The 14,356-nt window shown below is 40.7% G+C and overlaps 1 protein-coding gene across 1 annotated transcript in view; it reads left to right on the forward strand.

Annotated features, from left to right (window-relative positions):
• The window catches only part of NRBF2 (nuclear receptor binding factor 2), a 153,210-nt gene that overhangs the window by 133,664 nt on the left and 5,190 nt on the right, over window positions 1–14,356 (forward strand). Inside the window, exon 3 of the mRNA XM_005865143.2 lies at window positions 6,626–6,710. Within this exon, the coding sequence (XP_005865205.1) occupies window positions 6,626–6,710 (85 nt within the window). The remainder of the gene's footprint in view (window positions 1–6,625; window positions 6,711–14,356) is intronic.

Raw genomic sequence — 14,356 nt, forward strand, 5'->3', positions numbered from 1 at the left:
CTCTCGAGGCCTGAGGAAATGCCTCCGAGCGCCACGTAAACACCTCCCCGCCGCCCGGAGCGGCACTGACAGCGGCCAGGGCAGCAGTGGTGTGTGATGCTGGGTCCGGCTTCTCATCCACAGGGTCTGGAGTCTGAGCCTCTCCACTTCGGAGAGATGGAGTCATACCCCTCCTTCCCCCTCATGTCCCCCCTTATTTCTCATCTATATTCAGATGCATACACGGAAAGTCTCCCCTCTCGTGTAAGTTGGAGACAGCTGGAGGAAAAAAAAACAAAAAAACTAAGGTCGTCCTTGTTAGGTTCATCACTTGAGGCATCACGAAAATACGGTAGATGTTTGCCTTTCTCAGAAAAATGTACTTATTATGTTTTTAGGCTTTTCAGGTGTTGAGGTTTAAGCAACCGCGAGAAAGCTGTTCTTTTCTGCCTGGCCGCTGCATCCGCTGGTTTCCCAGAGAGAGCACCTGTTTTGGATACTTGAGGCTGTAGAGCGGTGGTTCTCAACCTTCTGGCCCTTTCAATACAGTTCTTCATATTGTGACCCCCAACCATAAAATTATTTTCATTGCTACTTCATAACTGTAATGTTGCTACGGTTGTGAATCGTAATGTAAATATCTGATATGCAGGATGGTCTTAGGCGACCCCCTGCGAAAGGGTCGTTTGACCGCCAAAGGGGTCGCGACCCACAGGTTGAGAACCGCTGCTGTAGCGAGACAGGAGGCACTTTTAAGAGTCACAAGTTGGAGATTCAGTTGCAGCGGGTGGACACAGGGAGACTTCGTTTCTCAGGTTGGGACTCTGCACCCTGGAGTCGTGGAAGGGCCCTGGGCTGGATCTAACCCACTCCATGGAGAAGCAGCAGAGCCTGGTGGTTTCAGAGAGTGTGTATCCTGGGGCTAGAGTGCTTGAATGTGAACTCTGGCATTGTCCCCCGAAAGCTGTGTGATCTTGGGCGGATTAGTTGACCTCGCTGAGGGTTAAAGGAACTAGGCGTACAGGGCTTAGAGCAAACAGCGTGTGGTACATAGTACTGTGTAAGAGCTCTTATAATAACCAGAGCATAGACCCTTAATTTAAATCTCCCTTGTAAAATAAAGATTTGGGCTTGGTGAGCTTGAAAAAGTTTAAAATTCTAGGGCTGGAGCTAAAAGCGGTGGTTCCCAAATGACTGGTGCCAGGTTAGCTCCTCTGAGAAGCGCCTCCCAGTTTTATTAAGTCGATCCCTGCCCCCATTGGTAAGAGTTGTTTACACATAAAAAGAATTTGACTAGATTTGTGAGTTTAAAAAAAAAAAAAAAAAAGCAAAAACAAACCAGGAAAATGTCTTGCCCTTTTCTTGTTTTTAAGGTGACATATAGTTTGCAGTGAAATATAATGGATGGTTCAACGTTTAAACTTAACAGGAATATTATTAGAAATCACCAGCAGTTTACAAAGTGCTCCAAAGTTCGTGTCCTTGCAAAATGACCATTGGTTCAGTGCCAGTTAGCTTTACTTGATTTGGCTGCAGGCTGCAGCAGAACCCCTGCCAAACTCCCACTCGTCTGTGGTAGCTTACCAGAAGGCTGGAGTTGGGTGAGAGTTGTAGATGGAGCAGGAGAATCGCCAGTTTAGGAAAATTTAGTTCAGTGGTGGTAATAGTATTATCTCTTTATAGAGAATTTTTGAGTCCAGTCTTGTTGAGCAGGCTAGCACAATTTGGTAACTTTGTAGGCAAGTATTAGAAATTTGGCATCTTGAATTCTTAAACCATTTGAGATTTGAAAGTTCTGGGTTCTAGCTTAGCTTGTTTTTCAGAAGATAACAAGGGAAAAGAGATTAACATTTACTTGAATCGTTTAAACCAGTGGTTCTCAACCTTCTTGCCCTTTAAATACAGTTCCTCATTTTGTGATCCAACCATAAAATTATTTTCGTTGCTACTTCAAACTGTACTGTTCCTACTGTTATGAATCGTCATGTAAATATCTGATATGCAGGATGGTCTTAGGCGACCCCTGTGAAAGGGTCGTTGGACCGCCAAAGGGGTCGCGACCCACAGGTTGAGAACCGCTGGTTTAAACTGTGCTGTTAAGTATCAGTGACAGGCCTCTGAATTTGTTGTTACTCAGTTTTACATGACTGGGTTTTTTTGTTTTGTTTTTGAAGACTATCACATTCTTTTATGGGAGTAGATACCCAACTTTGTATTCAGTTGATTCAACATGAGAAATAGTTCTCAATGCTTTGATTAATGAGTGCCTTTGAAAATCTCAGTAGTATATACAAGCTTTTTCTAATGATATAGGGTAGTCCAGATTCACTGTATAAAGACTATTACAGTACATAGGTTTATAATCATGTGTCCTCAGAGCATCCTTGGAATTTAGGAAGAACTGCTTCCCCGTTTTACAGATAAATAAGCCTAGGCTGAGAGAAATTAAGTAATTACTTAGACCAGTGACTCAAATACATTATAGATCACAATTTTTTTGATATCACATTAATGTACTCATCATTTTCATTTCACTATGGCCCTTATCTGTATTGAACTGTAGATTCAGTCAACATTTATTTATTTATTTTATTGATTTTTCACAGACAGGAAGGGAGAGGGATAGAGAGTTAGAAACATCGATGAGAGAGAGAGAAACATTGATCAGCTGCCTCCTGCACACCTCCTACTGGGGATGTGCCCGCAACCAAGGTACACGCCCTTGACCGGAATCGAACCTGGGACCCTTCAGTCCGCAGACCGACGCTCCATCCACTGAGCCAAACCGGTCAGGGCAGTCAACATTTATTTAGTGCCTCTGCCTCTAGTATTGATTCTTTTGTTAGGTTTGCAATAAGGGCCAGTAGGCTTATTTTATCACAGTGAGTTTTTAGGATATGGAAGAGACCAGTTTGAAAAAGTCATGATATACCATATTATATCTTTAAATTTTAATTGATTTTTAGAAAGAATAAGGGAGGAGGGGAGAGAGAGAGAGAGACATGGATTTGTTATTCAGCTTATTTATGCATTCATTGGTTGATTCTTGTATGTGCCCTGACCAAGGATCAAACCCACAACCTTGGTATATCAGGTTGATGGTCTAACCAACTGAGCTACTGGACCAGGGCTGAAATAGTAATATGTAGTACAGATATTGTGTTCTAGTTCTCTGGTTTTTGATGTTGGTCAGGAGAACAATAAGATAAATCGTATTTCCATCGAGGGAAAAATAGGTAGTCCTTGCACTCTAAATAAGTTTTGTTTTACCAGCTTTTTCTGTCAGTTTTTAATATGGAAAAAATTATAACAAAAATTAGCATATATTTAGGCATTTCCTTTGATACATTTAATTTTGGTATTGTGAGAGCTGGTAGCAAATGTCAGAACTTGTGAGATAATTTCCAGTTCTTTGGTTTGTTTGCTGCCTATGTAGGAAGTGATGTCAGACCTTCCTTAATTTATACATGACTATTGCTCATGCTTTGCTTACCTACTCTGCACACTCAATACAAAATATACACAATTGTATTCTGTGTGTTTGGCCCTTAAGAGCGCTGAGAATGTGTTTGTTGAGTAACTTAGCTTCCCGCTAGAGTGGTCAGTTTTTCTCATCTAAGAAAAGGAATCAGATAAGGTCCAAAGAATGGTCTTGTACATACCTAGAATCTTTGTAATTATTCCATGTTAATTATATTGGCAATAATTTTTTTATTGTTGTTAATCCTCACCTCTTTCTCCGTTTTTTGTTGTTGTGTTTTTTGTTGTTTTTTTGTATTTTTTAGAGAGAATGGGAGAAAGGGAGTCTGGGGGGCAGGGAGAGAGAGTGAGAGAAGCAAACATTGATGTGAGAGAGACACATCAATCTGTTGCTTCTTCTGGGGCTGGGGATTGAACATGCAACCCATGTACCTGCCCTTGACCAGGAATCGACCCTTCAGTGCGAGGGCCAATGCTCCAACTATTGAGCAACACTGGTGAGGGCGGCAGTAAAAAGTTTTCCTTGTTGCGCTGGAAATTTCAAGGAAAATTCATTCTGTGTTACAAGCTAGGTTGGGCTAATGGAAGCACTCTGGGGAAAGGGGATAGAGAACTAGGACTTACCCTACAATTACTAAGGGCTAGGGTTGGTATCAGACACTTTATGTTATTTATTTTGTTTTTTAGTACTATGTGAGATATTCCCCATTTTATGGATGAAGACATTGAAATGCAGAGTAAGGGCCCTGGCCAAGTAGCTCAGTTGGTTAAAGCATTGTCTTAATACATCAAAGGTTTCGGTTCAATTCCCAGTCAGGGCACATACAAGAATCAACCAATAAAAACAAAATCAGCCCAGCCCACATGGCTCAGTGGTTGAACCACGAGGTCATGGTTCGATTCCCAGTCAAGGCACATGCCCAGTTGCAGGCTTGATCCCCAGTGTGGGGTGTGTAGGAGGCAGCCAATCAATGATTCTCTCTCATTATTGTCTCTCTCTCTCTCTTCCTATCCCTTCCTCTCTGAAATCAATAAAAATATATATTAAAAAAAATCAGCTGATGAATGCATAAATAAATAGAATAGATGTTTCTCTCCCTCTCTCCCTTCCCCCTCCCTCACTTCCTCTCTCCATCTCCTCCCCCTCTAAAAATAAATCAATAAATTAAAAAAATTTTAGTCTTAAAATACACACTGCTGTTTATTTTTAATTAAATCTTTATTCTTGAAAGTATTACATATCTCCCCCTTTCCCCCCATTGACCCTTTCTAGCCCACCCCCAACCCACACTACTGTTTAAGAATAAGTGCAGAGTAAGGGATAACAGTGGGATTTGAAAGCAAGTTTCTAAATAAAATACTGATCTTTCTATTAGAGCAGTGTTTGCCCATTTGTTTTGACTGTGATTCACAGAAAGAAAATTTTCATAATGACTAGTACACACATATGTGCATATTACTGCAGAGTTGCTGCCTTATGAATGTATCTCCTGGAATCGTGTAAAACGCACGGATCCTCATAAATCAAACCAAAACATAACAAAAAATTGAAACTATATGATGCCATATATGTACATATACACATACACGTGTGTGCATGGTGCTATATTTGATATACTCTAATATTTACTATTGGATTTAAGAAAATGCTGTTAACCCACTAAATTGATTTCACAACTCACTAGCGGGCTGTATCCTGTAATTTTTCTTCACAGCAGATGGTGGTGGTTATGAAAAAAAAGCAAGCTAAACTGGAAACATAAGGAAGAAAAAAAGATGCAGCAGAGCTGTGTTTGGGAAAAATTGATCCTTAGACTTAAAATCAAAAACAGGTGTTCTTGGTCTTTTCTAACACTTGAGGAGTTATCTTAAGTATAATTGTATTACTTTACTTAGGCATCCAATTCAGTACCTAACTTTTAGGAGCTACTGCTTGCCAGTAGGAGACTCAGTGAATTGATTGAGAAAGGGGGAGTGAATGAGATTTCTCCTTCACTGAAGCCCCTACCTACCACAAGGTTCAGGAGTACATTAGATTTTCCTTTGCCACCTTTTTTGGTGTTCTTTTTCCTTTCAATTTTACCGTTCGTTTGATTTGCATATTACGCTTTTATTATTATAGCTTTTTTTTTTAAAATATATTTCTTTATTGATTTCAGAGAGGAAGGGAGAAGGAGAGAGAGATAGAAACATCAATGATGAGAGAGAATCATTGATTGACTGCCTCCTGCACACCCCCTACTGGGGATCGAGCCTGCAACCCAGGCATGTGCCCTTGGCTGGAATCGAACCTGGGACCCTTCAGTTCCCAAGCTGACGCTCTATCCACTGAGCCAAGCCGGCCAGGGCTATTATAGCTTTTTATTGATTTCAGAGAGGAAGGAAGATGGAGAAACATCAATGATGAGAGAGAATCATTGATCGGCTGCCTCCTGCATGCCCCCTGTTGGGGATTGAGCTTGCAACCCGGGCATGTATCCTGACCAGGAATTGAACCATGACCTCTTGGTTCATAGGTCGACTCTCAACCACTAAGCAGCACTGGCCAGGCAATTTCTTTCCCTTTTAAGGCTGAATAATATCCTATTGTATGTATATACCACCGTTTATTCATTCATCTATTGATGGACATTTGGGTTGCTTCCACTTTTTGACTATTGTGAACAATGCTGTTATGAACTTGGTAGTACAGTGCTTTTCACTTTTTTTAAAGAAGTTTTGCTAAGTCATCTGTGAGTTTGTTAGTGAGGAAAACATTACGTGGCTGGAAGACTTGTTGATTATTTGTCTTTCTCCTTGCCTGTTAACCATTTAACTTTATGTAAGATATACCCATCTGGATCTGTTGGACCTCTTAAAGAGAAGGAAACACATTTACAAAGTTGTGGTAAATTTTAAAATGTAACAGAGGTAAAGAGCCCAGTGACTACTCATTTAATGCATTTACCTTTCATCCGGGGACACTTTAGTCATTTGCTTTCAGAACTTTTGAGTTTGTCTTTGTGGTTTTGGTGAAAAATCTCCATCATAATATTAAATATAGATATTGTAATTACTCAACTATACTATGTACACATTTTATATTTTAAAAACAAATAGTAACTTTAAGGTTGAAAGGGAAGAACGAGTTATAGAAGAGAAGCAATTAGAAATGTTTGTCTTCTAGGCTCATCAACAGAGCAGACGAGCAGATCGTTTATTAGCTGCGGGGAAATACGAGGAGGCTATTTCTTGTCACAAAAAGGCTACAGGTGAGTATTCTCTTTGAGAAGTACTGAGTGTAAAACTGTAGGGCAGTTCTTTTCTCCATTATTTCTCAACACTTTATTTGGAATGAAATAATAGTAATGATGTGCTGTGACCCCACTGATCCCCTGGAACATCAGCTTCCCTTCCCTTCCCTTCCTTCCCTTCCTTCCCTTCCTTCCCTATTATATCTTACTAGAGACCCGTTGCACGAAGATTCGCGCAATAGGCCTTCCTTCCCCTGGCTGCCGGCAATGGGTTTCCTCCGGCACCCGGGACCCAGGCCTTTGGTCTGGCCACAGCGAGGCTTCAGTCTTCAGTCTTCAGTCTTCACTCCAGCCAGAGCCTTCAGTCTTCACTCTGCTCCTGAGTATGCAAATTAACCACCATCTTTGTTGGGTTAATTTGCATAGTCACTGATTGGCTGGTGGGCGTAGCGGAGTGACACAATTTGCATGTTTCTCTTTTATTAGTGTAGAATTGATTTCAGAGAGGAAGGGAGAGGGAGAGAGAGATAGAAACATCAATGATGAGAGAGAATCACTGATGAACTGCCTCCTACTGGGGATCGAGCCCACAACCCGGGCATGTGCCCTGACCAGGAATCAAATCATGACCTCCTGGTTCATAGGTTGATGCTCAACCACTGAGCCATGCCTGTAAGGCCAGACTTCTTTCTAAACCATGAAAATTATACGTTCCATATTGGTAAATGATTCCTGGACACGGCTTTCTGAGCCTGAAGATCTCTAAAGACAGAAGTGATGGCCAGATGTCTGCCAGTATATCTTGGTTATATTATAGAAAAGGAGTCTGGATTTCAAAGTTAGCTATTTTGGGTTCTGAAAGTAATAATTAGTTTGACTCTAACCAATTAATTTGCACTGAGTTTCTGTTTTCTAAGATCTTGATAATGCAAGATGCATGAAATTCTTTCCTGTGGTTTTTCTTTAGCTTCGCTTCTGAATATTTCATTTATATATTCATGTATATTCATGCTTATAATATTGTGCTGGTGATAGCTTTTTTTTAAGGTATAAAATTTATAGAGTAACTGGCTTCTTATCAAACACTTAATTTTATCCCAGTCAGGCATACAACCTAGCATATGTTGAACTCAGAAATAGATCTTTGGGGTGTGTTTTTGTACAGGTTTTTGTTGGATGAATAGCATATATAAAAGCTTTGGGGAAAGGGCTGTTTTACTCATGCTTCATCCAAAATGGTATAGCTACCTTTCTTAGAGCAAACCTTATCACCTGTCTGCTAGAGGAAGTTACTCTCCTTTTCCTCTAGGCCAATGTGATAATCAGAGCCATGTTCTTTCCTGGTAGAGTCTGCCTCTCCTGTGTTACCTTACTGCTGAAAAAACAGACCACATCGCGGACACTGGTTTGGATAAGTCCTCTTATGTCAGTGATTTTTGCCTGTAAATCAGTGATTTTCAGAGAAAATTTCCACTCATTTTTTTAAAAAAGAATTAGTTTTGCTACTGAAGTGTACCACTTCAGCTATACAGCTGAGTATATTGTACCCCATAAATCTTTGTGAATTTTTATGGTGAGTCTTATGGGGGCTTAATACAACATTAAACTTGGTAGCTAGTTCTCTTTAAGTCTTTCATAAACCCTACTAGAGGCCCAGTGCACGAAATTTGTGCACGGGTAGGGTCCCTAGCGGCTGCCGGTTGCCGGCCAGGGCCTCCCTTCCCCTGGCTGCCTGCCGCTGATCAGGGCCTCCTTTCCCTCAGTTGGCCAGCCAGCCCCACCCCCGAGTTGAACTCCTGGTCTAACTCCCGGTTGAGGGGACAATTTGCGTATTAGGCTTTTAATATATAGGATTTTGTTATGAATCAAATTGTTAAATTTGTAATCACTATAAAGAAAAGATAATGTATTATATACTATTTAAGAAAACCATGTTGTAGATGAATGCCACAGTGAAATGACACCTTTAGTAAAATAACCCAGGGTGGTCATGGTTACACATCTGTAACATATTAAGATGGAGTGATTAGTATATGTTAGGTGTTGAGCAGTAGGACATTCTGAATATATAACAGGGAGAAAAGTATTTTTCATTCCTAACCTATATCCATGTCTTTATTAGAAGACTTAAAACTAATGTTGGGCTTTAAACACCTCTTCCCCCTTTGTATCTACATTTTGTGACATTCTCAGGAGTAGAAAGATGAAGGCAGCCTGTTGGATCTCATTAACTTTAATTATGGAGATAGAACTTATGAGCCAATTTGACTGGGAGTTTAAACTTGGTTTAAAATAGCCTTGTAACATATACTTATATACATAGCCCATGGACACAGGCAATAGGATGGTGAAGACCCGGGGTGAGGGGGTTGGTAGTGGGTGGGAGGAGGGAGGTCAAGGGGGGTAAACAGGAGACATCTGTAATACTATCAACAATAAAAATAGATATTAAAAAAAAGCCTTGTGTTGCATTTCTGTGTGGAGTTGTCAATGTAATACTAGTTTGAAAACTGACATGGTTGGAATGACCTCAATGTTTTGTAAATTGACTGACATTTAGGGCTTGTAACAGCATTGTTTTGGGAGGTGTGGATGTAGATGTATTTTGAGAGGAGGGAATTTAACATTTGGAAATCATTTTAAAAGAATTTTAAAAAATATATATATTATTGATTTTTTACAGAGAGGAGGGGAGAGGGATAGAGAGTTAGAAACATCGATGAGAGAGAAACATCGATCAGCTGCCTCCTGCACACTCCCTACTGAGGATGTGCCCGCAACCAAGGTACATGTCCTTGACCGGAATCGAACCTGGGACCCTTCAGTCCACAGGTCGATGCTCTATCCACTGAGCCAAACCAGTTAGGGCATTTGGAAATCATTTTAAAGATATGACAGGGAAAGGTTCATCTGAGAAAGACTCAAGAGGAAGGAAAGCCTGAACTGAGAGAACTTAGGGCAAAAGAAGGGGACTCTGTTCAGCTGTCAAAGATCAGAAGAGATTCTGAGACTAAAAATTTACCTTGAGATTGCATAGCTAAGGACTCAGAGCCTGTATACTATATAGAGTTTTGATAGTGTTTGTCTTGTAAATGTGTTGAAATAAAGCGGTAACTTGATTTCTCTTTCCTTTTTGAGAAAGGTATGATCTACTCTTGAGGTGGACAGTAACTGAATTAGATGAAATGAGTGTATGAGCATTCATTGGACAGATAAACTGAGATACCAAATCTCAGGAAGAAAAAAAGCTGTCTAAACGTGGCCAGAGGTGGAGAGAAGTTGTTCACATTTTACCATCTAATATGAAAAAAGGAAAGGTTAAGAGGCCACAAACTCCCAAGGATTTGGTGTTGTTAGAAAAATCTATTGCTTTGAACCAGTGGTTCTCAACCTTCTGGCCCTTTAAATACAGTTCCTCATGTTGTGACCCAACCATAAAATTATTTTCATTGCTACTTCATAACTGTAATGTTGCTACTGTGTATGAATCGTCATGTAAATATCTGATATGCAGGATGGTCTTAGGCGACCCCTGTGAAAGGGTCGTTGGACCGCCAAAGGGGTCTCGACCCACAGGTTGAGAACCACTGCTTTAAACCCTTGATTAACAGCTGTAACTGGATTGGTGTAATTCTCCTTTATTAATTTTCTGCAGTCCAATTCCCTAAGTGAATTTCATTTCTTTCACAGACAGCAAAAAGAGCAAAAGCTTAAATGGGAAGTTGATAATATCCAATGACAATGCTTAGAACTCAAAAAATGAACATTTGAGATGAGCAGATCTCAGAGTGCAGTGTTTCTGTGTATTTGGTTGAAAACAAGTCTTTTTTTTTCTTTTTTCTTTTTTTTGGCAAGGCACATATCTTTACTCCTGCAGGAGGGTGCACACGCACATGGTCTGGGAGCACACGCACACTGAGCGGGCAGTCCGCTCGGCCTTTTATTCTTGGCCTTTTATTCCTGATGCACCTGACCTGTCCCTTACTCTTGGAGCTTATGCTCAGTCTTTCGTGATTGGCTAATTTAAAGGAAGGGGTTGACCTTTGCTGGAAAACAAGTCTTGACCTACCTTCCCATTAGACTGTGGTGACATGAAAATGACTCAAGAGTAGATTAGTCCTTGTCATTAAGAGGTAATATTTTGCTCTGTGTGCCCCAGATAAGTTGTACAATTTGTACTTTGGTACCAGATTCATGATAGAATAGTAAAAGATGTTATTTTAAAAATTAATAGATTCTTCAGATTTTCTTAGTTCCTTTCCCCCGTCATTTGTTTAATATTTACTTTAAATATTAGCCTAGTGTTGTAATTGAAGGAAGCATTTTAACCAGATTTGTTAGATTTTTGTGAGTAAATGTTTCTTAAATTTCTGCCTTGGTGGAGCGGGAGCATTTGTTCCTTTTGTGACTCTGGAGTAAATCCATGACCATGCAATCAGATTAAAAATTTTTCCTTTTAAAATAACTTTTTTTAATAAAATATATTTTAATTGATTTCAGAGAGGAAGGGAGAGAGGGAGAGAGAGTTAGAAACATCAGTGATGAGAGAATCATTGATCAGCTGCCTCCTACACACCTAGGACTCGGGATCAGGCTCAAAACCTGGGCATGTGCCCTTGACTGGAATTGAACCTAGGACTCTTCAGCCCGCAGGCTGACATTCTATCCACTGAGCCAAACCAGATAGTGCTAAAACAACTATTTTTTAAGGCCCAGATTTAAAATCTGGGAAATACTTTAAATCAGTGGTCACCAACCTTTCGGACCTCACGACCGCTGCTTTAAATGACAGTGTGACTGCTGTTGAATTCTTTGTGCTTTGGCTGCTCAGTGTCCTTGGGTATCCTTTTCTCTTACGTCACAGTTTTAAGGTTCAAAGGGAGGCATTCCAGTTGTTAAGTTTGGTTTTGCCAAATTGTTCCATTTGTTAAGAAAGCAGATTTAAAGCAGACTGTAGTTCAGACAAGGAGACAAATATATGCAGACATAATGGGAGGGTTGTCTAGGAAAATTCATCCACACCATCAGAGCAATAGATAGAATGTCTCAACTGAGTTAAACATGAACAGAAGGAAAAGAAATAGTCTTTGTGCCGTATACACATTTAACATAGGAATAAAAGAAAAAAAATGGAGGGAAAATGTAAGTATGGCTGGAGCAAAAACTGTATAACCAATTCTGTGCTTTTGTTACCAGCAAGACCGTGAGACTTTGGATCTTGTTTTCTCAAAGGAAAGATTTCAATCGAGAGACAGTATAGAAAAGCAAGCAAGAATTTATTGACCGTAGCAAAAACACACTTAGGGCGGTGAAACAAGGAAGGGCAGAGAAGCAGCCTCAGGAGAGCCTAGGCTGGGCTGTTATGGCTCACCGGGAAGTCAGAGAAAGGGGACCTTGGAGACAAATTCAGGGGGTTAGCCTGGGATAAGTTGCCGCTGCCCCATTTCTCCCTTGGTTGCAAGTCTTGTGGGGTCCCTTGGCATTTAGGAGGTAGATGCTTGTGAGGGAAGAAGAGAAGGAAGGGAATGGCATGGGCATGCTCCCTGGAGCAAGAGTGACGCGGACCTTCATTCTCAGGGTTTTTAAAGCGGGGCATTTAGAGGAGGTCTTAGGAGAGGATCAATAGAATATTCATCAGCTTTATGCTGATATACTAAAATGAGATTTATTCTCTTAATTTGTCTGTCCTTGGGTGTGGTTGGCAAATGACACTAATTGGATTTCTGTTATGTGTCTCCCTGAGTAGGGTGATTTAAGCTATTTACCTTTAAAGTGCCAGCCTTTACTCTTCTGTATTTTTGGTTTAGGGATGATAGGATTCACTAGGTGGCTGCACACTGCTATTTAACTATTTGACTTAGTTTCCCTATTCCGTGTGTCCTGGAATTTTCCTAGCTTCTTACTTCAGAAGTTAAGAACCGAGGTCTCTTCCATCTCACTGGTACACTTTCTGTTGGGGTGGGGGAATCCAGTTAAAATGTGTCTTAAATACTGTGGCAGAACCTGGCAGATAGCAGTTCTAAGTCATGGACTCTGAAAATCATTAACATATTTGGATTAACACCAGACAGAAAGCAGTGCCTTATAGTGTTGTAGGTGGTGGGAATGGCACCAGGTTTCTGACTGGTGGGGTCAGACTGTACCTGGGTTCTGCAACCTTAGTACTTGAGTTCTGGCTAGGAAAAGAATTCAGAGCCAAGACTCAAACTTGTTGGAGAAGATTTATTAGGCAAGCAAAGAGAAAGGAAACTCAGAAAAGAAATTTCCAGTGGGCAGCTCAAAGAGTGGGCTAGGGCTCCTTTTAACTCCACAGAGGGGGTTAACTGCTTTCATATTCAAGCTAATCTATGGGGTCTGTCCTGCCATCTTCTGTCCTTGGATGGAGTTAGATGGGGCTTTCCTTCAGTCCCCTTATTCTCTAAGGGTGGGGGCCTACCACATGACAGGGAAGAAAAGGTCAGGAGAATCTGACCTGCATGATCGGAGGCTTTCTAGGGTGGAGAGGGTGTAGGGTGTCTTAGGGGCGAGGTCTTTATTAACAGTATTTACCTCCAGTATCTGCTCTACCAGTTTTATTCCATTGCTAGGTGTCCAGCAGTTCTGTCCTGGTGATCTGTAACTGGCCCATTGTCCTTGCTCTGCTCATGTTTGTCTAACTGTCTACCACAGTAATATCTGAAAAAAAGGCAAAAGAGAAACTTAATGTAGAGGTGAGAGATGGTGAAAAGTAAGCAAGAAATAAAAAATGGAGATTGAGTATGATCTATTTTTAAAAAATATTTTTTTATTGAATTCAGAGAGGGAGAGAGAAAGATCAATGAGAGAGAATCATTGATCGGCTGCCTCCTGCATGCCCCCTAGTGGGGATCAACCCTGCAACACAGGTATGTGCCCTTGACTGGAATCGAACCTGGGACCTTTCGGTCCACAGGCCGACGCTCTATCCACTGAGCCAAACCAGCTAGAGCTGATCTGTTATTATTAATATTAATACCTCATCTTGGTTCAGACAGGATATAGAAGGCCTTATACCAAAATATAAAATGTAATTAAACATAAGTAGGCGAGAAAACCTCCCTCTCTTCTACTCTCTAAAAATCAATGGGAAAAATATCCTCAGGTGAGGATTACAAAAAAAAGCACAGTGGGTTCTTGCATATTTGATAGAATTTGGCTTTAAACTTGCTATCAGTCAGGTCAAAGAGGAACATTACGGATTTTTACAGTGACTATTTTAAGATCAAAGAGAAGTTTATTAAGTTATTGCCCATTTATAGTCTTTGTCAATGACACAATATGTTTGACAACTTGCTTACAATAAATGTCAACAAGGGTTTTAATTCCCTAATTCCTAGCATTCTGTTGGCATAGCTCAGAAACAAGTCAAAAGTTCTTTAGGAGGCCCAAATGATAGTCCAGGTGTTCACGTCAGTAAACAAGTCATTGATAATCATCCTATATAATAAAAGAGAAACATGTAAATTGACCGTCCCTCTGCTACGCTCACCAGCCAACCAATGCAAATTAACCCGACAAAGATGGTGGGTTAATTTGCATACACAGGTGCCGAGTGGAGAGCAGAGCAGGAGAGCTGGCAGCTTGGGGGGACGTGGCTCCTTTGGTCGCTCCCAGTGACTGAGGGAGCCATGCCCCCCCAAGCCGCC

Source organism: Myotis brandtii, unplaced genomic scaffold (genome assembly GCF_000412655.1).
Source record: "Myotis brandtii unplaced genomic scaffold, ASM41265v1 scaffold196, whole genome shotgun sequence".
NCBI classification, from domain to species: Eukaryota; Metazoa; Chordata; class Mammalia; order Chiroptera; family Vespertilionidae; genus Myotis; species Myotis brandtii.